Source organism: Haplochromis burtoni, unplaced genomic scaffold (genome assembly GCF_018398535.1).
Source record: "Haplochromis burtoni strain Fernald_Lab_line unplaced genomic scaffold, NCSU_Asbu1 Contig_126, whole genome shotgun sequence".
Classification (NCBI taxonomy): Eukaryota; Metazoa; Chordata; class Actinopteri; order Cichliformes; family Cichlidae; genus Haplochromis; species Haplochromis burtoni.
This window is the reverse complement of record NW_024582487.1, coordinates 564,306-590,285: the sequence shown is the minus strand read 5'-3', so window position 1 is coordinate 590,285 and position 25,980 is coordinate 564,306. Positions and strand designations below refer to the sequence as shown.

Sequence of the window (25,980 nt, the reverse complement as noted above, 5' to 3'; positions counted from 1 at the left end):
TGTGTGTGTGTGTGTGTGTGTGTGTGTGTGTGTGTGTAAACCCGGTTAATGGAGGATTACCCATAAAGAGAGGATCAGTGTGTATTAAACACACACTCTGGTGCATTAACGGTCCTCTCAGTGCGCTTCTCTGCTCACCTCAGAGCAAACGTCAGCTGACGGCTCCATATCCAACACAATTGGATGGAGACCAAATGCATCGTCATGGCAGCTGATCTGAAGTGTTTTCACTTCTGGTTCAGACCTCACCCAGTCACCCAGTCCGCTTCCTGCTTTAGTCCTGCTTTCAGAGGTTTCTTTGGTCCAGGTGATTTTCTGAAAGCTTTTTTAAAACAAAAATAAAAAGTTGAAATGCTTCATTCGGTTTGATTAAAGGGGCCTCTATCTCCTGTTCCAGTAAGTTCGTATTAAACATGGTTTCATATGACGTATGATTAATGCCTGTGAGGTGAAAGTAGAAATAGGAAAGGGAGAAAATAAAACGTTAATGTGTGAAAACGTCATTCTTAGGCAGGATGGGAGAGGAAGATGTGAGATTATTTCAAAGCTGGGAGTGTGCATGGCATGTTGCTGATGGCATCTGATTATGTTATATTGTGAATTGTCTTTTATAAAAACATGCCAGACAGGAAGTGCACGTCCATGGTAAAATTTACATGCAGCCAATCGTCCATTGTCATAGTTAGGTTAGTAGTCATCAACTTGAATATAAGCTGATGATGCTCTATAGTGTCAGAGTCCACCTTTATATACTGGCCCACGGGCTGTTATCTCATTCAACATCTGGCTGAATATTCTTGTATTCAGGTGGCAAAATCAATAAGGAACAGCAATGCAGACACGGAGGAGGAGCTGACACATGCCCAGCAGAAGTTCACGACCTTTTCACTTATTGTTTTTATATTAGTAAAGATTTTCTCTGCTTTCTATATCTAAACTGTAAATTTAGCGTAGATATTTGCTCAGTCTTTCGACACACTTTTTTGTCACGGTTAGAGCTATAGCTCACTCGTCATTGATGCAGAATTCCAAAATAAAAGCTTGGTACCTTCCATGATAGAGGCTACGCTTGCTTCAGCTAAGTTGATGAACTTGTCCAGTGTGAGGTAACTGCAGTTGAAACCAAGATTCAAACCGTGAATCATGCAGGAGGAGTGCTTCTGCATGACAATGAAACAACTAAACATATAAAGCCATAAATGTGCAGAAATGTTCTTTTTTTTAATTGGTTTTATGTATTAAATCAATATTGATGTAGAGAGGAGCACTTTGTCTAATCTAATGATGCTTTGTCATGTTTAAAGAATGAACGTGCAACTGAAACCTGTTCTGCTGATTAAAGAAACAACATCAGGCCAGCTGAGTGACTGCAGCATCGTCCTCCATGCCCTCTAGACACAATTTTATTTCCTCCTATTGGACAACGAGCTAAAGCAGAGCTCTTATAACACAATCCAAACCTACTTAGCTTCAAATTTAGAAAGTAATAACTGATCAGTAACAGTTATTTTGTCTTGTTTTTTTCCCTTTAATCAGAGTTGAGTGGTTGACCATTGAAGAAAACAAATATCGCCTTCGATGGTCCAAAACCCTGCAGCTCTCCACCAGCACATAAAAGCATGACCACACATCACTCATACTAGAATCCTGTCAGTGTTACAACTGCTTTTAATATTTTATTGCTTGCTTTTAAGTCATTGCATGGGTTTCAGCCTCCTTACCTCTCTGCCCTTTTAACTTTAAGTGCTTCCACGGGAATGCTGAGGATGAGGTGCCCCTGGTTGTCCAAGGTTAGGGCCTTGGTGGTTGCAGCAACTGTATCGAGGAATAAACTGCCCCTGACTCCAGCAGACAAGTTTAAAAACAGTTTTTAATTGAAATTTTTTGACAGCAAGTACAAAGAGCCACAAAAGGATCAGGGTTGCAATGTTTTCGGAGGATGTGCCCATCACAAATAGGCCAGCGTGAGAACTCAGACACCAAATAGTTTCTACAGCTTTTTGTTGTTGTTGTTGTTGTTGTTGTTTATCGTGTCCCTGATCAGACCGTCCTGTTCCCGTGTTTCTGACTGTCAGCATCTCTCTTTTTTTGAGAGGCAGTGTGTAGCCGCACGGCGAATGACTGCAGGGTATTAGTGACGAGACCTCAGCCATAATTCATGATGCACTTTGTGTGTGTGTGTGTGTGTGTGTGTGTGTGTGTGTGTGTGTGTGTGTGTGTGTGTGTGTGTGTGTGTGTGTGTGTTTTACATCTAACGTGATCCACGCAGCTTGTGCCTCGTCACCTGTTGGGTTGTTTCCTGCTGTCACAGCGGCCTGCAGGATCCACACTGCATGCTTTCTGCACGCTGCTAACATCCTGCTCAGCTCAGCAGGAAGCTGCTCCACCTGCTCCGTCTGCAGGCTGCAGAAGCTGCTGAACTCCAAATCCACTGCACACACACTTTATCACAAAAACACACACACCCTTCACAAAGCTGCAAGAGCACAAACTCTTCAAATTAGCTCCTTATTTCCTCACTAATCAAGTTACTTAGAAGATTTGAGATGGACTTTTATTCACCCGCGTGAATTATGATATAAATAAAAAGGAAAATTAAAAACACCATGTTACAGTGTTTTAAATACACTATACAGGCAATTAGGAGAAACACCATGTACATCTTTACTTATTGCAGGACCAGCTGTGAGTGAAGTCTGGGTGCCGTTAAGTACAGTTTGTGCTCTCAAAAGCAGGAAAACCTCATGTATCAAAATGGCCAGCAGTGAGGTATATACGCTGTATGGTTAAGGAAATAAAACCTGCCAAACCACTGCCACGTTTCCTTTAAATGAAGTCTTTACTTATAGATGTCGTGTCGCAGAGAAGTTAATGTCATTGTTTCTCAGGAATTGTGCAGAAAATAACAAAAAGGAAACAGAGAAAGTCGTGAGAGGTAGTGAGAAGTTCCATTTTTACATGTGTTGGTGTTTCTTTGTAACTTATATTGATTTCATACAAATGTATGGGCGTGTCTTTATTAAGTCAGTATGCATTTATTTAAACTTCAAACCTGGCAAAAAACTCATATCTTGCATGGTTGGAACAAGGTCCAAGTAGAGCTTCAACGTGCAACAAGAAATGGGAGTGAGACAAAACATTTTTTTGAGCATGCAATGTATTGAAAACAACACTTAAACTGAAACAGGGTGTTTTACAGCTGATCAGAAGTTTAGGACCACATGTCCTTAAAAGGCAAAATCTGTGCAAAAAAATTTCATTTTCTCTCAGGTGGTCACACTGTCCTGATGTTCTGATGGCAAAGGCAAATAAACGTTTCCTTTTTGAACATGGTCGGGTTGTTGAACCACATAAGCAGGGTCTCTCACAGCATGCTGTCACTGCTGAGGTGGGATTCGGTAAGACAGCCATTTGGAATTTCTTAAATGATCCCGAGGGTTATGGAACAAAAAAGTCAAGGAAAACCCCCCAAAATTTTTACCAGCACTGAGCTGGAGGATCCAATTGGCTGTCTGTCAAGACACTGGACAATCCTCGCCCCAAATTAAGGACGTTAGTGGTGCTGACTGCAGCCTAATAACTATCAGACGGCATCTGAGACTGAAGGGCTTCAAAAACAAAAAACGTCTTCAAAGGCCTCGTCTCCTTAACGCCACAGAACTGACTGTTTGGACTTTGCAAGAGAGCACCAAACATGGGACATTGAAAGGTGGAAGAAAGGTTTTTTGTTTGTTTTTTTCCTCATGAGAAAAGTAACCTGAATGGTCCTGACAGTTTCCAACGTTACTGGCATGACAAGCAGATCCCACCTGAGATGTTTTCTATGCGCCACAGTGGAGGGGGCGCCATAATGGTCTGGGGTGCTTTTTCCTTCAGTGGAACAATGAAGGGACGTCATACGGCCACTGGCTATGTCCAGATGTTGCAGAGAGCATCCCTCATGTCTGAGAGCCCTCGTCTGAGTGGTAACGACTGGGTTTTTTTTAACAGGACAACGCTACAGTACACAGTGACTACAGGAGGAGGGACTTCTTCTTCTTCTTCTTCCAGGAGAATAACATCGCTCTTTTGGACCATCATGTTTGTTCTCCTGATCTAAATCCAATTGAGAACCTTTGGGGATGGATGGCAAGGGTAGTTAAAAAAATGGACAACAGTTCCAGACAGTCTTCACAACTTGGAGAAATGTTCCCACTCGCTTCTTTGAAGCGCTTGCATTAAGCATGCCGCAACAAATTTTTGAAGTGATCAACAAAAACGGTGGAGCTACTCATTACTGAGTTCATGGTTGGAACTTTGATTTCTGCTTTGAAGGGTTTATGGGTTTTTTGGAGGTGTGGTCCTAAACTTCTGATCAGCTGTAAAACAGCCTGTTTCAGTTTAAGTGTTGTTTTCAATACATTGCATGCTCAAAAAGTGTTTTGTCTCACTCCCATTTCTTCTTGTTGCATGCTGAAGCTCTACTTGGAACCTTGTTAAGATCCAACCATGCAAAATATGATTTGTTTGCCATTTTTCAGGTGGTCTAAAACTTTTGATCAGGACTGTATATCGGATGAAGGGTTTATTGTAGCAGGAGTGGCAAAATCTACAGTTTGGTGCATCCCGAGAAAGAAAGAAAGCACTAATGAACTCAGAAATACAAATAGACCTGGACGCCCACCAAGGACAGCAGTGGTGGATGATCGCAGAATCATTTCCACAGTAAAGAGACAAACCTCATCACGACAGCGGTGTGGTGTCAATGTGTTCAAGACTTCAGGCTGTCATTACCAGCAGAGGGATTTCAACCAAGTATTAAAAATTAACATTTTGTTTTCAGTTAGTTAGGGTGTCCAGTTACTTTGAGCCCGTGAAATGAAGAGATAGTGTTTAAAAAAAACAAACAAAAAAAACGCTTTAGTTTCTCACATTTTTATGTATTTGAATCACTTTCTTCAACCCACTGAATTAAAGCTGAAAGTCTGCACTTCAGACTGAGTTGTTTCATTCAAAATTAATTGAAGTAATGTACATAACCAAAATTAGAAAAAAAAAGTTGTCTCTGTCCAAATATTTAAGTTAAGTTTACTGCTAAAACCAGGATTTTTATTTATTCATTCATCGCTTGTTTTAGGCACCATCTGAATGATAAGTGGAGTAACAGGCCAAACAATCAACAGTATGTTTCTAGTTCCAGCTCCTAATTTTCATTCTTGGACTCTACTAGGGTAGCTTTGCATGATTCACGCTTCAGAATAATTCCTATTTATCTAATATGGGTCTGAAATGAGCCCCTTTCAGCCAGTTTTATTCTGATTAGCAGGTGGGTGGGACTTCTGTACCTAAGATGACCAATCAGAAAGGAGTTCATGGTCCCACAAATGTCTCTTTGCGTACATGTTACCGTTTATCCAACAAGCAGAGAGAAGTTATAACCCACGCAGTTCTCAAAAGTCCAGACTGTGCATTGCTGGAAGCAGATGACGTATGCGTCTGCCTGATGCTGATTGGTTGACAAGGGGGCCTGAATAACGGTCACCAGGCGTGAAAGAAGCATGAAACAAATTTCTCCATTGACTGCGGAGCTCTCTGCATGTAAACAGGTCATCCCCTGCTGAGCCATAAATTCCACCTTTAAGAGATCCGGTCCCACTGACATCCAGAGCCAAGTAGAAAAAACCGTCTGAAACCTAGCATTCAGGGCAGCTTGAAGCCTGAGATATTGTATTTTTAAACTTTCAGACTGTATTTTGATGTATTTTCAAATGTTCTTTAATTATGATGATGGTGATCAAATGCACATTAATGTAAATATGCACTACATTTAGTCCATTTTCCTTATATGGACTAAATGCTCAAATAACAAGTATTGAGAGAAAGTTTTACGAAAGATTATTGGCCTGTCCCCCCCTGCAGAGGCATTGTGCCTCAAGCAAAGCAGCACCGACTCAAACATTAGATTTTCTCTGGGGTTTTTTTTTGGTCTGGGAACTAAACAGAGAAGCGGCTTTGCATTAGACATGGACAGTGACCCAAACGTGGAGCTGTCACCACAACATTTGTAAACTTCCTGTTAAAAGAGAAAAAGGAGCTGTAGCTGCTGAGGAATCTTCATGCTTTTCAGCAGAAAATCTAATTCTTGATTTAATTCTACCTATTTCAGCTGCTGTGGGCTTCTGGTAGTTTCCCAGTGTGGCGTTTCTGTGAATTTGTTTCATCACTTGTCATCTGTTCTTCATACGGAAAGGTTAAGTAATCTTTGACTTTGGAAAGAAGCCGGACCACAACAGGCGATGAGGTCATGATTTTAACAAAAAAAACTTCCATCTAAGTGGAAAAATTGTTGCAGTGAGAATAAACTGATGATAGTTCACTGAAAGGGGTCAAAGGTCAGCAGGCTAGAGCAGCTCTTTTACAGATAGTTCAGCGCGGCTGTAAAACAAATAGAGCACAGAAACTTTGCAATTCAAATAAAAGACGTAAATGTTGGTGTTCTTCTTCCTAATACACTTTAAATTTATATTCAAGGACTAAAATCATATTTACTGATTATCTGGGTTTCCTGCACCAGTTTTAAAGTTCATTCTCTTTTAAACAAAACCTTCTTAGGTGCTTTATTCACTGATGATCTCCTGTTTTGCATGCTAGTGCTCAGAATGGCACAAAATATAAAGACACTAACTACTATCAGTGTATCCCCACACATACACATTACCCAAGTATATTACGAGGCTCATTTTAAATTTGTTATTTTTAAAAATCGGTCTTATTTTTGAAAGACCAGTTGCTGCTAACTGTTCCAAACACTGAGTCAGAACTTTTTGAAAAAAATCCCACAAACGAGACAGGAAGTGGCCCGCCTGAGTGTAAAAAGTGCTTTATTACATGTGTTTATGTCTAAGAGTCACTATCCATTTATCTCTTTCATTGCACAGATTATGATGAATGAGTCCTCCTCTTCAGTCATACTTGATGGGTTTTCCCCTCGGGCTATAATTTTAAAAACCTACCGCAGGATAAAAGCCGCAGCAGGTGGCAGTGGTGTAATATGTTAGATTGCTTTATTTTGAAAGCTAGCTAGTTCCTAGTTGGAAACGAGTTACCACTTAAAGCTGCCCTGAAGGCTCTGTGTAAAGTGAAGCCATTAAGCTAATCTAGCAATATTTCTTGGCCAACAGGGGGCGCCTGCTCTGGTTTAAAAAGACATGAGAGGAAAATGACCTTACTTTTTACTGAGATCAAAAATAAAGTGACCACTTTCCTGATGGCTGTATGGTCTCGGTCACTAATTTTAAGTCTTATTGAATAAAACGTTTACCTTCTCAGTTTTGGCACTTGGTTTCTAAAGGGACAGTAAAGCAGGGTAGGCTGTAGTGTCACTACAGTGTAAACTGTAATGTCCTTCGGTGTCACTGTTAGATCCACTCTTATTCACGATGCCTGGTTTCAAAAGCTAAGTTGGTGATACCTGAAATCCTCAGACTGATTCTTAAAAAAAAAAGCACCAGTGGGTGAAATCCTAAAATTATTTGTTAACTAATCAATCAGCACTCCACCCTATTGAGTAACTGTGCTCACCTCATGCAAGTGAAAAATTAAAAATGGCACATCCAGCATACATAAAACCAAAATTGAGGCTTCAAAACTGCTGTTCAAACTAATGGGTAATGTCACAGTGGATGTGTCCGTCTTTTATATACAGTCTGTATTCGGCTGTATGTTGTAGCGATCAGCAGAAGGGGAAGCTGGGGGGGGGGGGCATGTGGTCTGTAACTCAACCACCACACCACAGGAGTCAGGTGAACATGTAAAACCACCATGAGGCTACGACTGTGCCTGACTGATTTTTATGAGTGTTGCATGAATGTATCGCTTTCTGTTTTTCTTTGTTTAATTTTCTGGATAATTGTTCTTTCAAACTGTTTTGGAATGATCAGTTTTCTCTGTGAGGGCACAAATGCAGTCACCTAGAGTCCCTAAAACATTTGAATAGCGCAGCACGTTTAACACTACCCGTGTGTCTGTGTCGTTTCTTTCATTAACCTTTTGCAGCTCGGACGTGAACTCTGAGCAATAACACCTCCCCTTTTCCCTCCTCAGTTTCCTGAATGTGGATTTTTTGGGATGTACGACAAGATCCTGCTCTTCCGTCACGACCTGAGCTCAGACAACATCCTGCAGCGTTTGATCTCCGCTGAGGAGATCCAGGAGGGCGACCTGATCGAGGTGGTGCTCTCTGGTAAGGAATGAATAATTTTAGTCCGTTTTCTTTTTTTTCCCCCTCAGCAGGTGGATATAATGTTCGAATTGATAAAAAACATTTATCAAACATGCAAAACTCCGAGTAGTGATGGAATCAAGTGTGCATACATAGCCAGAAATACTGCAGCCCTACCCATCCACAACCCATCACTCCAATCCTGCCCCGTCGGAGTTTAAATGTAGCTGATCTGCTGTAACTGATCACCCCGTGCCAGCCAGTTTGCGGCCTTGCAGGGAGTTTATGCTAAATGTCGTCACAGCTGCAGGCCCATGGTGCACTTGTGGTGGTGTTTCGACTCGTCATACACCTCCTGATTTTTGTAACCTGACACATGTAGCAGTGTCTACATGATGCATCAATGCACGAGGATGGAGATGCTGAGATGGCACAGAGCAAGATCGCTGCAGCATTTGAACAAAATGCCGAAAACGTGCGTGACTGCTTTGTTTCCTGTTTCAACTTCTTCTTCTCCTGTTTTCAGTTCTGAAATGGTGTAATTTTTCTACTTGGAGTGTTTAGAAACAGACTGAGATAGAGTCCAGCTTTTATTGTCCCGTTAGTGCTTTTATTAGTGTTTCTATTTAGACTGAATGCCCCTTTTCTTGTTCTCTTGAGTGTACCTTAGGTTTCTCTTTTTTCTGAATTTCATGCTTGAGCATGTCCTGTATAAATAACATTCTTTCACATTTTTGTCAATAATCATTGTATGTCCTCCTCTGGTAGCTGCTGAGTCTTTCCCAGTTTTTAAGTTCTTTATTTTCAGACAAGTAGATGATGTCGCTGAGATCTCAGCCTGCTACAGCTTAGAAAGATGCACAGACATTAATGAGATAAGCATGAGTAAAGAAAGAAAGCATGCTGCAGAAACAGAAGACACACTTACAACTGCATGTTGTCGTTTTTTGTGGGATTTCTTTTTTTGGATTTTCTATAAATCATGGTTTAATATTTGGGAGCTCAGGACCATTTAAGGTATGAACAAGAATCAAAAATGATTCCAGCTAATAATAAATAGATTAACTTTAAAATCAGCAGTAAGAATAAAATAATTGTTTAAAATGTATCTTAATGAAAAACACGGTCGTTTATTAAATGAATCAAATTTGCCTAACCGTGTATTTGGTTTCACACTGAAGTCAAAGGTAAGTTTTAAACATTTAAATTGTATCTTTATTATGTATTTTCGCATCAGTTTCGTATCCTCCGGGTAAAATGAGGCTGGCACAGATCTCGTTTCCTCTCCACCAGCGCCGCCTCCCTGGGTCACCCCCGTTCGCTCTAAACATAATATTGTGCATAGGATTGTCACTTCCTGAAATGTGTCAACATGTTGGGCTGTGAAAACTAAAACTGACACCTTTACAGCCGAACACCCAGACGCAGAGCCGCGCCAGGTTTAAATTACACAGGAGGGTGAAAACGTATCGCAACCGCACAGGCTGCAAACCCACGACCACTTCCTCCTCCTCCTCCTCGTGCACCTCTCGCTGCTACTGCTGCAAAACCCTGCAGCGCTCAGCTGGTTTATTTCACTGTTACCATTCGAGCTGCTACCAGAGCGCCAAGCGATCAAGATGAAACCGGCTCTAGTGTGATTCTTGCTGCTCAGTTGAGTTGTTTTCCAGCTTTTATACACACAAGCAGCACAAAATGGTCTGTGTGGTTGTGTATATATGTAGTACATACACATTACATTTAAAGTAGAGGAAACATTTTCAAAAAATGCAATAATTAAAGGTTGAAAGTGCAAAGAACACATCCAATAACAAGATGTTTTTATGTGTTAGCTTGAAAAGTTCATCCTCATTTAAACACTTTTCTCTTCTCTTTACTTGCATATTTTAAATCCTGTGTAACTTCAGCTCATACTTCAGGGTACAACTAACACGTGAGGCTTTCTACTTTTGTAACCCCTGAAAGACGTGCCAGACATTGATGTTTAGTGTATGTGTGACCATTTCTAGCGATAAATTCATTTGTCAGATTGTAATTCTGATACGCTCACGCTCAGAGCCCGAGCATCATCGTTTTGGGGGACCATCTCCTGGTGCGGGTGGAAAGCTTCCCACAGAGACAGTCATAGTCTGACTGCGTGTGTGTTTCTGTTTCAGCTCTCGCCACAGAGGAGGACTTCCAGATCCGACCTCACACTCTGTACGTTCACTCCTACAAGGCACCGGCCTTCTGCGATGACTGTGGGGAGATGCTGTGGGGGCTCGTCAGACAGGGACTCAAATGTGAAGGTGAGGAAGCACTCAGGAAGCTTCTAGGCTGCTGACATGTCCGTTTCTGCTCAGAGAACCCCGAAGTCTTAGTCCCGGGAACTGTTTTTCTAACACAGTGGCTAGAAGTTTTGTCCAAGGAACTTTACATCCCAGGTATTTTTATTCCGGGAGCATTTAGTCCCAGGAATTTCTTTTCAAGGAAGGGGTTAGTCCCACAGCTCTAACTCTCAGAACTTTTCCTCTGATATGCTGTGATGTACTTTGTCCCCTTAGAGTCTTTGACTATTTTTCTGTGTGCTGTGGCAGAAGACCCAAAGACCCAATAAACATAAAAAAAAAAGCTGTTATTTAAATGCTTAATGGAAGTGGGCAAAAATAAATTTTTAAAAAGAGTTCAGTCTGCATTTTAGGCTCGCCGTCTCCCGCCGGAAGGCAAGAGCTCATACTCGAGATGGAGGATGTGCGAGGGGTCCGATAGAGCTCTCCGTGCCAGGAAATTTTATTCCCAGAAACGCTTTTCAAGGAAGGGTGGTCGGAACATTTAGTCCCACAAAACATTTTCTAATGGAAGGAAGAGACAGGTGGGCTTACAGACGGAGGAGCTGAATAAAACAAAACAGGCACTGCACCAAGGCTCCCTATAAAATAAACAGGATTATTTTGAACTATGAAACATGCAAAGCCGCTCTAGTAGAGCCAGAGATGAGTTTTTGGAGATGAATTCACACAAAAAATTGCCCCAAAAATGACCACAAAACAAATATATTTGTGCCCTAAGTAACCCTAAGTAACAGAGAAGCAAATACGTAGAAAATATAGATGCTGTCCTAGTGTTTGAATTCAGTTCTTGGCTTACATTTAAGTCTCATTTTCTCAATTTTCAGCAAAAAAAATTTTTGGTAGCAAAAATTTCATGGCTGTGCCGGCTGCATGTTCAAAGTGAGTGTTGGACCCTGCCAGGGATCTGGTTTGGTGTTTGAGTTGGGGTTTGGTGAAGCAGTATGAGAGTCAGCACATTAAAGGTTGTGGTTCTCTGCCACCACTCTTGGGTTGAGGTACAGTTTTAGCCCCGAGTGAGGGAGTTAGGGGAGGGAGCGAGGTCGTTGTGGCACTGGCAGCAGTGTGGGCGCTGTCCCGAACTGCTTTTATCCTCACCTGGTCATGAGCTCTGGTTAGTGACTGAACAAATGATTGGCAAATGCCTGCATCCAAAATGAGCTTCTGTGAGTGGGTGGGCTGAGCCGGGCTCAGTGGGTGAGGGGCTCAGTCCTCTGGATGGAGCTCAGAATAGAGCCATTGCACTCTTGTGCCAAAAAGCCAGCTCGGGTGATCTGGGTGTGTGGGAAGACCCAGAGTTACAGATCCAGGTCTCACTGGAGAGATGATGGGAACACCTTGGGTTAGTCTCCCAGGAGGAACTGGAAAATTTTGGAAAAAGTTTTGGAATATCTCACTTGGCCTGCTAAGAGCAGTCTAACGATCGTGAGCATAAAGTCTCAGATTTAGTCATCAGAAATCCTTTTCAGGATGTGTGTGCATTAAAATAGGCTCCTCACTATTTAAACATTAAGATGGGAAGTGATGTCAGTGATTCAGCAGGGATGTAATAGAGGTCCGGCAGGCTGTGTGCTATTCCCTCTGAGTGACCGATAACTGGACCTTCAAACCTATAAAACTCGACTGTTTAAACCTCCATCAGAGTTCACAATGATGTCATGTTTGCTTTAACACGTCTCATAAAGTTTTATTTTCCCTGAGGTAACACGTGGTGGCTTCTCGGGTTTCCACCACGTCCACGCTGACCAAATCATCACCTCGAGGGGGAAAAAAAAGAAAGAAAGAGGCATACACACACTCGGATATTCACACACTGGTTTTTAGACCTGATTTTAAAGCTGCAGCGGCTCGTCGACTTCCTTCAGTCATTTTTCAGACAGTCTTGTCTTTAACGTTTTGATCTCGGCGCTCTGTTGTGATGCCGAGCAGAGAGACACCCGAGCAGCTGATGTTTGGCTTCCGCTTGTACGTTTGAAATGGTTAAAAATGAAAAGTTCCCAAACCTGAAGCGACAGAAAAAAAATAGAAAAACAACCTTGATGGAAGAAAATTTTAGCTTTTTTTTTTTCCTGCACATTTAAGCTTCAGATGTTGTAAACAGCTTTCTGAACCACATCCTGGACTCAATAAATTCCGTGTTTTTAAACAGATAATTTGGCTATGAGAAGATTGTTGGGCATAAATGAACCTTTAGAAGAGTAAATTAATACTTTGACACATTTTAATGCATTTATCTGATAAATAATGGGCCTTACTTTGGCCTTACTCGTACAGACAGATTGTTCATGAAGTCTGTGCTCCAGTTGTGAGCAGGCATCTAAATTCAATACAGCTTGTTGACCAGATGTGCTATAAACTTGGTACTCTGTGCTGTCGTCGCATGACCCTACACTGGTTAATTTGAACCGTAACCATATTTCATATAAGCCAGTGATGTTGAGTAACCTGGTTTTGCATAGAAAATGGACAGAAAGGACTTAAAAGCCCGGCCCTGCCTGAAGGGTTAAAATTTCCTTGGTAAGAAAAATAAAAGGTTCATGCTCTGCTTTGGCCCTGCCGTGTTTTATCAAGAATCTGCATTCCTGAGGTTTAGTCTCGGCACATTTTAGCCACAAAAGCTACAAAATGACCCTCCTGCAGCACAAGACCAGAGATTTATGTTCAATTCAATTTTCAATTTTATTTTATTTACACAGCGCCAAATCACAACAACAGTCGCCTCAAAGTGCTTTATATTGTACGGCAGACCCTACAATAATACATACAGAGAAAAACCCAACAATCATACGACTCCCTATGAGCAAGCACTTTGGCAACAGTGGGAAGGGAAAAACTCCCTTTTAACAGGAAGCAACCTCCAGCAGGACCAGGCTCAGGGAGGGGCGGCCATCTGCCGCGACTGGTTGGGGAGAGAGAAGGAAGACAGGATAAAAAACATGTTGTGGAAGAGAGCCAGAGATTCAAAGCAGCTGAACATGGAAGCAAAGCTGCTGATTCACAGGTTTATCTGCGTTTCTACTCTCATCTGTGGTTGTGAAACCAAAAGAATGAAATCATAGATATGAATGATAGATATGATCTTTCTCAATTGTTGTTGGGGCTCTGGCTTAGAGAGAGGGTGAGACTAGGATGCCTCCCGGGGAGGGCCTTGGTCTCATCCTGGAAGAGCTGGAGGTACTGGGGGTGTCTCCCAAAGGCCATGGGTCGGACTTGGTTCCTTTATTAACTTCGGGATCAGAACTTCAGTTGAACTGTGAATCTTAATGATGATTAATAATGATTCCTCTCCTGTGCAGGATGTGGACAGAACTACCACAAGCGGTGTGCGTTCAAGATCCCCAACAACTGCAGCGGCGTGAGGAAGAGGCGACTGTCAAACGTCTCCCTGCCAGGCGCCACCTTGTCTGTCGCTCGTCCACCTTCCACTGACTTCAGCCCGGCACTGCAGGAGGAGGTGGGTCTGCTGCGCTCGGATGAAATCACTCATTAGTCGTATTCATTTTAGTTGGTTTTTTTGGTTGTTGTTTTTTTTGAATGAGTTAAAATGTATGCACAGACTTCCCTTGCAGTTGTGCAGCCCCAGTACACACACACACACATACACACACACATGCACTTTCTGTCTGATGGCTCGAGGCAAACCGCTTGATTTTTCCATCCGGTTCAAGCCAACAAGCAGAGAGAGTCACAGTCAGATTCTCACAGGCTGAGCAAGCACACAGATCAGAGGGGGACCTGACCCATATACGTATCTGACCTGAGTGGACCCGAGCAGCATGTTGTGCAATCAGTTAGTCTGATTGATTAACAAACAGCCAAGCTAGATTTTACAGATCCCAGAAAGAAACTGTTCCTTTAAGAGACCCGATGTGTGATCACGCTCAGGCAGCAGATCCTAAAGAAGTCTCGCTTTCTTCATGGACATTTCAGATAATTTGGACTTTGTTAGGAGGTCTAGAGGTCCATGCACATGTGGTGAATCAGTGAAGTGAGAAGGTGGATTATCCAACTGTTCTGTACTAATTCAGGCCCATTGTGTCACATGCTTCCTGCTCCTGCCAGGACAGTGCCCTGCAAGCTGCATGCTGTACAAGGACAGTCATTGTTCTTGTTCTCGTGGATGGAAAAGAGTTTGTCTGTACGCCGCTTTCACGATGACTGAGCAAATCTCTAAATTTGATGTTTCAGATCAACCTCTGAAGCTCTGACTACTCCTTTCATTTCCTTTTAGTTAGAACTAAAAAAAAAAACATCAATCAAAGACCAAAAACGAGGGAAACTTTCACCTAAAGATCAGCTACGTGATCCCGCCACAGTCCAAACGCTCGCTCGTTAGGTTAATTGAGTGTTAGTTGGCTTTAGATGTGGGCGTGAGAGTGTCTAGTTGTGTGTCAGCGTGTTAGCCTTATGGTGGACTCAATCCAGACACATACAGCACAACGCAGAACAAACTCTACACTAATTCATGTTTTTAGAAGCGTTTTGTGTGCTTGTGTGTTATTCTGTCTGTGAACACGAGAGCTTGAAAAGTTTTAAATGAATTCTGATAAAACTTAAAATTTGGCTTACATCCACCAAAAGCTTCCGGCCAACATAATGGTTTACAAAAATCCTCATATATGTCACGTTTGACCTCTGACCTCTCCTTCGAGGTCAGTAGATTGCTATAAAGAGTTAGTTTTTTAGACTAACAAGAACATGCTGTTGACCCGCAAGCTGGCCGAGTTGCTCCAGCAGATTGTGTGTTAGAAGGAGCTTCAGGAGGGCAAACTGCCAACCTCATAAAGTGCATTTAAAAAGAACAAAGAAAACTAAATTTAATACTTTTCCCTTAAATGTAAATGATGCTAGGAGAGTGAGTCACCTCAGCACAGATTTGTGCTTCTTGTTGACATTATGAACACAGAGCACCTTTACTGTGATAATCAGTAGATAAGTCTGCCAACACCCACGTGAAGCTGCGCATGCATGAGCGCAACAACATAACAGGCTCGCCTGTTTCCAGATTCAGCTGATTGCCTCTTTCAGGATGTTTGTGGTAATTAATAAAAGAACTTGCATAAAAATGGAGAAAAAAAAGAAGACTGCATCATTTGTTGTTTATATTTGAAAGTTGAATCCACAGATGGTTCAGACATCTTGGTTCTGTATCGGTACAAAATACTATAAACTGAAGATTTGCCAGAGGCAGAAGAACTGAGATAAAATCTGAACTCTTGACCTCATCAGTCAGAGGATCTGGAAGCCCTGCTGGGAGAGGAAAGGTCACTGAAGCTAAAGCTGTTCTCAATGATCACTTTTGATTCTATGAAAAACATTTCTGTCCTGGTGGAAGTCGTCTATTCCAGGGTGGCAGTGCCCTACAGATATAAAAGATAAGGGTAGGAATTATTAAGCACTTTCTGCCTCCAGCGTCTAAGCGTGATGTCTTTTAATGATTAGTTTTTACATGAAGAACAAATTTAAATACAAACTAAAATGAGTTACTGAAGTGTTATTGGTCAGTTTGCTCTCTGTTTGGAAATCTGAGCATAAACAGAAAAATAAATCCTATTTCTTCTTCGCATTTTTGTTTCTGTTCTCCGCCCCTCTGCAGCGCCCTCTTCTGGGCGCCATGAAGCGCAACTCCCTGCTGAGCGGCCGGCCCATCTGGATGGAGAAGATGGTCCTGGGTCGGGTGAAAGTCCCCCACACTTTCTCCGTCCACACCTACACCCGTCCCACCATCTGCCAGTTCTGCAAACGCCTGCTGAAGGGCCTCTTCCGCCAGGGCCTGCAATGCAAAGGTGACGACACACACGCAAAAACACACACACAGGAAAGTCTTAGAAAATAGAGAAACCAACAGTCCAAACTCCAGAGATATTCAATCTGCTCTGAAGTCCTAACCTTCCTTCACTCTTTTCTTAATCGCCCTGTGAAGTGTGTGGAGAGACTCTGCAGTACTCTGTGGGAACCGTCGGTTACTCTTCGTCACATGGTTATTCAAGAAGTTTAAAATGTTTAATATGTTTTTTGTATGTTTGCTTTTTAGACTGTAAATTTAACTGCCATAAGAGATGTGCAGCCAAAGTACCTCGAGACTGCCTGGGCGAGGTCGACTTTAACGGAGGTGAGTCGTTTTCACGTTTACCGCTTTAATCATCTGGAACCTTTGATGGGCAAAATTTAATATCTGCAGACAGATTCTGACGCTGTAGGCAAAGGACGGGAGATTTGCTCTTGGACTCTTTTTAGTTTCTTCCTGTTGTTGGATTTTTATTGACCGCTGAGGACACTTTGGTTTCATACAGGTAGAGAAGATCAAGGAGGAAATGCAATCTCAAAGCCGTCAGCTGCCATCTCATGACAGTTTATGCGATTAGGTTCTTCTGACCAGCGCAGGGAACAGGAAGTTGGCTTTACCAGATTCCATAAAACAGTCACAGTTGTGCCCAGAGGCTAAAACAAAACCGTTAAATGGACAGTTAAATGGGTTCCCACCCTGGCTACTGTTTATCTGTAACACCATATCTGATTTCCTTTTTTATTATTCATTGGAACATACGCCCTCCATACAACAATAAAAGACTGCAATTTAAATAATAATTAAAATGACTAACACTGAAACTGGATTGAGAAGCGTTTTCATTTCAAGTCTTTGGCATTTTACACCTAACGCCTACTGGCCATTAGAGGAACTGCAGCTCAGTGAAATCTCGGGCTGGAAGTTTTAAGACCTGTTCCCAGGCTCTCATGGTTTTCCTGTTTCTTCAGAGCCAGCCAGTCCTGGTATGGACTCAGAGGCGACGATGGAGGTGGACTGCGATGTGAACAGCGATGGAGGTCACAGCATGGACGAGCAGGACGAGCAGTCCACCGAAGACAAGATCTTCTTCGGGGGTCCCTGCACAGACTGCGAGAAGGATGACGAGACGGTCAGAACGATCAGGTGAAGCAGACGACTGGAACTGGTGACGGGCTTTAAAATAGCATTATAAAAATCTTAATTTATCCTCATGAGAAAATCTATTGAGCCTCAGTATTGGATGCTTTGTCATAAGTAGAGATCATGATATGTGTGATGTGAACAGGTTCGATTTCTCTCGGATATACGGTACAATTTCAAAGTGGGGTCCAGTGTTGGATGGCATGTTTTTACCCCCGTCAGCAATAAACCACAAGCATGGCTCCACCCTCATGTGGTTTGTAACCGAAATCTACAACAAACGAGTGTGTTCAGTGTTAAGAGAGCCTAGAGCTTTAGAGAACAGAAAAGAAGGAACTCCTCCAAAGACTTGCATGCATTTTATTTTTTTATTTGAATCTTTGACATTCTCATTAGTATTGTATTTTTGTGTGGGCTTTTTTTCCTTAAAATGCTTCTTTGCATGTTTTTATTTGGTTTCACGCAGCCCGTCGACCAGCAGCAACATCCCTCTGATGCGTGTGGTCCAGTCCATCAAACACACCAAGAGAAAAAGCTCCACAGTGGTTAAAGAAGGCTGGTTGGTGCACTACACCAACCGTGACAACCTGGTGAGATGAAGCACAAAACACAGACAAACTAAGGTGTCTTTTGAGCTTTTTTTTAGGCCTTTGGGTGCCTGACAAACACAGCTGGTCTGTTTGCAGGAACAACAACAAAAGCAGGAAATATCTGAATTCATTTTATAATTAAGTAAAAATATCAATCCAGTCTAATCCTTTGGCTTTGGCTAAAAGCTCTTAGGAGCAGCAAAAAATTCCAAAAAAGAGACACAAATACTAAAAGCTAAAACATTTATAGACAATATTCACACACAAAACATATGAAACACAATGCAAATATAAAATTTGTACATTACACTGTAAGCACTAATTGGCTAATGTGAATAGCATTTTTCAATAATGTGCTTCGCTGTAGGAGTTACTGGGAGAAAGGCAAAGCCGTCACTAATCCCAGCGTCGTATTTAGAAAATGTAATAAAAGTGATGTTAATCTGCACCAAAATTTCAAACGTTCTTCCTTTTTTATTTGCTCTACCTCACTGCCAAATTTCAAAAATTTCAGCTTGGTAGTTTTTGGAGATGAACAAACACGGGGCACTGATAACCTACGTCAGCTTTAGCACTGCAGTCTGGAAGTTCGAGGTGCTTCATCAAGTCAGTGCAGAAATTATTAAATCCATTTTAATCACTGAGCTTTGGATTTTGGTATATATCCACACAATCTGGAAACATGTTCTACATGCAAATGCTCTATTAGAAATGAACAAGCAGTTAAGTGCATCAGGTGAACACATCTATTGTCATCCAGGGAATTAAATTATTGGCCAATAAAAAGACTCTGTCCTACATATAGTACTGTTTGAAACGGTTTCTTGTACTTCAGATATTTCCATTTATATCCATCACTCAAAACCTCAAAGGAAAGTCTTTGATTACTGGAAACTAAAAGAGATTTAAAGATTTTTATTTTCTCTCTGGACTCAGATTCAAAGCATTCTCCCTAATGACAAGTTTTGTCTTTGCAGAGGAAGAGACATTACTGGAGGCTGGACAGCAAGAGTCTGACTCTGTTTCAGAATGAAAGTGGAGCCAAGTATTACAAGGTAGGAGACCCGGTGAGCCCCGGATCTAGTTTCAGCTGCTCGGCCAAACAAAGCAGCGACGTGAAGAGAAGAGCTGGAGGGAGTCGGGTTCATACCGTAACACAGCATGAACCTCATAAGACATTAACACACATCACTGTCTGCTTGTCCACTGTAATTGTTCCAAGAGCAGGTTGTCTATCATTGGTTGAAAGCTCTGTGTTGATAATGTAACTTAATATATTTAAAGAAAGGTGGCAAAGAAACACTAAAAATATCTGTTGTACCAACACTGACATTGAATAATGCACCTGGCATTGTAAATGCGCCATTTACTGGCCATTTCAGTAAATGGCCTGTATTTGTATAGCGCTTTACTAGTCCCTAAGGACCCCTAAGGACCCCAAAGGACCCCAAAGCGCTTTACACATTCAGTCATCCACCCATTCACACACTGGTGATAGCAAGCTACATTGTAGCCACAGCCACCCTGGGGCGCACTGACAGAGGCGAGGCTGCCGGACACTGGCGTCACCGGGCCCTCTGACCACCACCAGTAGGCAACGGGTTTTGGACACAACGACAGAGACTGTCCAAGTCAGGGCTCGAACCGGCAACCTTCCGATTACAAGGCAACCTCCCAACTCTTGAGCCACGATCGCCCATTGTGATTGTAACAAGAACTGGGTGCATACGTTTGAATTTATTTTAGACTTTCTTTAATCCAAGGACAAACATACATTCGCTCACTCAAATATTTTTAAGAAGTGGTGCTGATGTTTCTACAATGTCTTAAGTTCACGTTGCTAAGGCCTGTTAACTGTTGGTGATCACAATTGGCTTCAACTGGTAGTTCCTCTTTGCCAGCATAAAAGGATTTGTTTGAAATACTCAAAACCATGGAGAAGTCCAAAGAACTCAGTGAAGATCTAAAAAGGTCATCCAAGATTCAAGATCATTGTTCAAAAAATTGTTGTTTGGATATGTCACCACTTTGGTGAGGTTGGGAAGACAAACCCAAACTGTCACCCTCGGATGATGGACATGAACTGTCCACAGTGAAGTGAGTTTTACGTCACTAGACTGAGTGGTTGCTGACCAAGAAAGAAGCCCCCTGTCCAAAATCAGCACCATCAAGCTTGACTAAAATTTCCAGCTGCCCACATGGACACGCCAAATAACTGCTGAAGAAAAACTTTATGATTTATACAAGATAAAGAGCCACAGTGATAAGAGGTGTTTGAGAAGTAAAGGGGAGGTTTTCAAACCTACTGTAAAGCATGGCGGTGGTAACATCATGTTCTGGGCCAAAGTAGATGAAATAATAAACAAAAAATACTTCAAATCCACAGATAGACGCTTGAAACTTGGATACAATTAGCTGTTCAAACAAAACAGGCTAAATTTAAGCTTCTGGAATGGGCTTCACAAATCCTCGACCTCAACCCCATGAAAGATTTGTGGGCTATGCTTTAAAGCCATGTCCATGCCAGGAAACCAACCAGTTTGAATGAACTCTACCAATTCTGCCAATAAAAGGTGTCAAATATTCATATTGAACCAGAAGCCTGTTGGTGGCTACCAACTCTGGTCAACTTGCTAAATATTGGGTGTGATGTTTATATCTGAGCCCGTATGTAGACTTTTGACCATGTGTGAATGAGAGAAAATCCAAAATAAATTCAAGCTCATAATTCTTGTTTTTAAAGTTATTAAAGATGCATGCTGCACAGTCACTTAACTGGAAAAGCAACAGTTCAAAGAAGTCACTAAAAGACCCAAATTACCACGACATTTATGCCCATGACGAGTGCCTGTAAACTTTAGCAGCAGTGTGCTCACTGATGTGTTTTTAATGACAGTGCAGATCTGTGGCTTTTATTTATTTTTTGAATCCAATTTTGAACTTCCAAGTTGGACTAAATAATTTCCTTGAAAACTGTGATCACTGAATTCAGCTGCAGCTCCATCACTTCCCTCTCTCATACCTCACGTCCTTTTATCTCGCGCCTGCCGCCGACCTGTTGACCTTTAGCACAAAGCGCAGCAGAAATCCTCCTTTGAAGAGAAAGCCAGGGAGGAGGTATGGAGCACAAGGCCGGGGAGGTGGGGTGGTTGGAGGGTGGGGGATCTGTGGTGGTTTTTGGAGATGTCGGGTCGCTTCCCTGCCGCCTCTTTGGCTCACTGCCACGCTGCCAAGTGCCCGAAGCTTCTAAGGCACGTCCTGCCTTTTAATCAGAGGATGAAAAGATGGTGATGGGAGGGCGTGGCTCGGGGTGAACTTGGCAAAATGTTCAAATGAGTCCGAGGAGCGTGGAGACACCACTGAGCCAATCGCTCTTTTTGAAATGTTTGATCTGGCATGGTTAAGGGTTTGTGGAGGGGTGCAGGGTTTCTGCACTCTGCCAGAAAAGGAAGGAAGAGAAGTTTTAAACACTGACATTCAAAGAGTGCCTTAGTTTTAGCAAGGAGAGGAGAGGTGCAAGGATGGAGCCCTCTGGATAATTTCAAGACCTCATGGATGATTCTGACTCTTAAAGAATAAAATCAAATCAGAGAAGATATGTTCTATAAGTGCCGAAATTCAAGTTCAGGCTAAAGGGACCTTTTTAGATTACTTCATCCACAAGACCCAGGATTTAAGCTTTCTTTTTTATTCCATAGGAGATCCCCCTGTCTGAGATCCTGCAGGTGGAGCCGGCGCAAGACTTTGGCAGACTGCCTCAGGGTAGCAACCCACACTGCTTTGAGATCATCACGGGCAGCATGGTGTACTACGTCGGGGAGGACAACGGTGGCCTCTACCACAACCCAGCTTTGGCAGCATCTGGCGTGGGACGGGATGTAGGGCAGAGTTGGGAGAAAGCCATCCGACAGGCGCTGATGCCCGTCACACCCAAGGCTAGCGTCGGCACGGGGCCAGGCCAGGGGAAGGATCACAGTGAGTAACGGACCCTCTTTAGTCTTTGGTCCTGTTCTTTTTTTTGGCTGTTCCTTCTGTACCTTCAGCAGGAAATTCAGTTTTGTGTAAAAAAATACGGATGTGACCGCTGTGTCTGAAAAGCCAATGTAGAAGTTAATAGCCAAAACAGACAAACAAACGAAACCCCCCCAAAAAAGTCCAGTCATTTTCTTTTCAAGCTCTCAATACTACCATGAACTGAATGGCTAAATAAATATAGAAGTGTCATAAACCTGCATTTATTCTAACGGCCAGCAGGGGGCGGTGGGTCTTGCTGTAATGGAACATTCTCATTTTTTTAAACTATGACTTCAGTAGATATGTTATGCTAGCTGCAGGTTATACTGAAAAAAACAAACTAGGAATTAATTTTGTGAAGTATTGTCATTTTTAAGGTCAAAAATTGAGATTTAACCCGTGACTTATCAGACACAACTCAAAACACCAAGATGGCGACCGTGACAGTGTTTAGTTTGAGGCTTTTCAAACCAAGATCATGGTGGCTACACCAGTCTTTCTTTTACTCTCTCTGTGGTTTACAAGCGTGTAAAAAGACAAAAACAGAATATTTGAGGAATTAGTCTTGCATTTATTCATGTTACATAAGACCCAACCTCTTGAGGAATGGCAACCAATCAAAAAAGTGAACCCAATAACATGACACTCATATTGGCTTGTTCATTCCAGCTAAATTAAATGATTGAAAATGAGAAAGCACCGTCAGTTCTCTTGCAAGATTTAATGGTCCATTGGCTCCCCAATGTGATAAAGTCGTTCCGTACAGTCAGAAACATTCCCAAAGCGTAATGGTTCCACCTCCATGCTTGACTGCGGGAATGTGTTACTGATGGTCTTCTTGGTGCCTTCAGGTCATTAACAAGCTTCTCCTGTGAGGCAAGCTCTTGTTTGGAGCTAAAGCACGAGGGTGACTGATGGTCATTTTAGATTTCTTTCATTTCCCATTTATCACCTTCTGACTGAGCTTCGTGTTGCTCGTCTTGTAGTCTGTTCCACTCTTGTTCTTTGACATCTCGTTGCTCTTGTCCGTAGTGGTGGAGAGGCTGGAATGTTTGAAACCGGTTCTTTAGCGAGGTGTGCTTTATACACAACAAGGAGAGATCAGGAGTATCTGTAATTGATTAACTAACTCTAATCTGCGTGCCCATTTGGCTCACAGCCAGTCTGTGGAAGCAGGAACTCTAGCTGGGTTACAGATCAAATACATACTCAATGACACGAATCAATTTAACTTTTATGTAATGTGTTCTTTCTGGATTTTTGGTTGATACTCTGTTTCTCTCTGTTTAAATGAAACTATTGTAAAAATCAGAAACTGTTCATTTGTTTGTAAATGAACAAACTTACAAATTCAGCAGGAGATAAATTATTTCCCCCATTGTATGTATACTTATAGACATATTTTTAAGCCTGTGGATATTTCCACTGATGTATTGCATCTACTTTTGTTGTACATGTAGTAGAAAAGCATTGTTATGGTTTGTTCTACCTCTGACGACCTTTCTGTGTCAGTTTGTATATTTTTAGAAAGATGGAATATCTTTCTAAATTTTATCTTTATGTAATAAAAGGCAGATGTTTGATAATGGAGGCACACCCAGTGAGGTTCATGCACACTATATTAATGCCCATCTTTGCCCTTTGATACAGTAATGGAGTCGCTTCTGAAATCAGATTAGACTTTTTATGCTTTAATGGACGTGCGTTTGTTTGTTCGCCTGCGAACAGCTTCCAAATATTGTTTTAGGAGGCCACCGTTACACAACACACACAAACACACGCAGACACACGCCGTCTGCTGGCATTTTAACATGATTGAAGGGATTTCAGAGGATTTTCCGCTTCATCTCAGCTCCGATCCATCTCAGGTTAAACTGTCTCTTTGTCTGAAAATAAGAGTCTTAAGTTTCATCCTTTAAATTAGAGCACCTAAATGCACCTCGTGGAATTAAAGTAAAAGAGCATTAGCTGTTATTGAGCACAGTTGGTGTGTTATAAAAGTGCGGCGCTTCAGGGGACGCAGTCAGCAGTGGCGTTTTCCACTTGTTGAGTAATTAACGCGGAGCTTCAATTTCCTCCTGAAAATGGATGTTTTGTTTTTGAAATCATGGCATCAATAAGTTAATGCACCGGTGATGTAACACCACTTTTTGTTTTATTACCTCATAGACACACAGACCGCCACTGGACCTTTATAGTCATGTATAACCGAGGGAAATCCACCCCCACGCAAAAGAAAAAAAGGAAAGAAATGACACTGCTCTGCTGCAGATCCATTAGTGTCAAAGTTATATAAATGGAAGCAATCAGCAGGCATGCAAACACTGGTGCTGCGTTTACAGGTCGTGTGGTGTTCTGTGGAGATTATTGAAGCATTAAAAGACTTCATGTGATGTTATCCTTCTTTTTTTCCAGTGGTCCAACCGTTTTATTGTTGTTATTGTACTGTTATGAAATGTTATTCTATCTGACAAATTCTATCTACGTGACATAAACTTGCAGTGGTCGGGGTTTGTCTTTGTTAGGGAACAGCAGTAATCGCACAGGTTTAGACAGGAAGAAGCATTTCGTTAATTTAAAAGAGTCAGTATTTACAGAAATAACCGTTTTTTCATGTCTGATCCATCCCTGCGGTCAAAGGTGATCACAGTGTAGGGGCTCTTGGTTATCTACCTGTTTTTTGTTTTTGTTTTTTAAATATTGATTATAGATTCATGATCGGATTAAGCTCTTGGGAATTTCCACTCCATGGATCCAAAATGTTAACTTGATGTTCTCACTTTTGCCTTGTGACGCTCCATCTTCCTGGAAAATGCAGATTGCCAACAAATTGCTCCTGGATCGCTTTCATGTGGCTCATTTCATGGAAACTCAGCAACCTGACCCCCTCAGAATCAGCTGTTTTTGTGCAATAACTTTAATATATTTGATAAAAACATGCTATTGGTTTATTAGTTTATTCTCAGGTGAGTCTCTAAATCTAAAGACAAAATCACAAACCAGCATTTGCACTTTGTATGTTTGATCTGATACGTCACTGGAGGAAATGTCACAAGGTGTACAGGAGTGCAGTCCTAGGAATGTTTCGGATGCGCAAACTCCCAGGCCTCTAGTGAAAGAATTGCATCCCTGGGTCAAAATTCCTCAGCACTCTTTGGAGATGTGTGCTTCCCACTTCGATAAACCTACATCAGCTCTGCATGGTGACCTAAATATCAACAGGCTGCCTATCTACATCAGACTGCAGGTATTGATCGCAGAGGGGTGACCCGATCAAACCCCGGGCAGCGATCCGAAATCGATGTCAGCTCATCAGTTTTCTTTGCACAGAACGCGCCGTCGGCTTTCAGTGTCAGCCCGAATTAATGCTCCCATGAAAGGAGGAGACAGGAAACAGAGGCTTTTATTCTTGTGAGATCTGGAAAACGATTTGGAGATCGTTGTCGCAGCTGGAAATCTCCCGTCACCTCTGTCTTTGATAAACAAGGAAATGTTGGAAATGAGATTTTAATGATTTGGAGGTTGGGGGGAAAAAAACACGTGTTTGCTGTAAGTGAAGGGGGTTAAATACCTGCAGATTTCACCTTTTTTTTAATATATATAAATATGTATTTTATTTTGTGTCTTCTCAGAGGAACTGTCTATCAGCATATCAGTGTCCAACTCCCAGATACAAGAAAATGTGGTAAGCCATCACACACAAGCAGATGTTTTTTCCCTCTTTATTTCAGATTTGTCCCGTCTTAAAACACAGTTAAGGATGTTCTCACAGTCTGAGGTGCTCTAATCTGTCTTGTTCAGGATATCAGCTCAGTGTATCAGATCTTTGCTGACGAGGTCCTCGGCTCGGGACAGTTTGGGATCGTTTATGGAGGTGAGAGGTCGTGTTAAAATGAGACATATTTTATATGCATTACAGAC

At 42.0% G+C, this 25,980-nt stretch overlaps 1 protein-coding gene across 2 annotated transcripts in view; it reads left to right on the top strand.

The window, feature by feature from the left end:
* The window catches only part of LOC102299591 (serine/threonine-protein kinase D3), a 52,939-nt gene that overhangs the window by 23,849 nt on the left and 3,110 nt on the right, over positions 1-25,980 (top strand). For both annotated transcript variants that reach the window (XM_005929879.3, XM_005929878.3), the window contains exons 3-13: positions 8,083-8,221; positions 10,357-10,488; positions 13,824-13,981; positions 16,124-16,313; positions 16,562-16,639; positions 17,284-17,458; positions 17,922-18,045; positions 19,023-19,100; positions 21,744-22,020; positions 25,692-25,744; positions 25,861-25,933. In XM_005929879.3, coding sequence (XP_005929941.1) covers positions 8,083-8,221; positions 10,357-10,488; positions 13,824-13,981; positions 16,124-16,313; positions 16,562-16,639; positions 17,284-17,458; positions 17,922-18,045; positions 19,023-19,100; positions 21,744-22,020; positions 25,692-25,744; positions 25,861-25,933 — 1,477 coding nt within the window. The remainder of the gene's footprint in view (positions 1-8,082; positions 8,222-10,356; positions 10,489-13,823; positions 13,982-16,123; positions 16,314-16,561; positions 16,640-17,283; positions 17,459-17,921; positions 18,046-19,022; positions 19,101-21,743; positions 22,021-25,691; positions 25,745-25,860; positions 25,934-25,980) is intronic.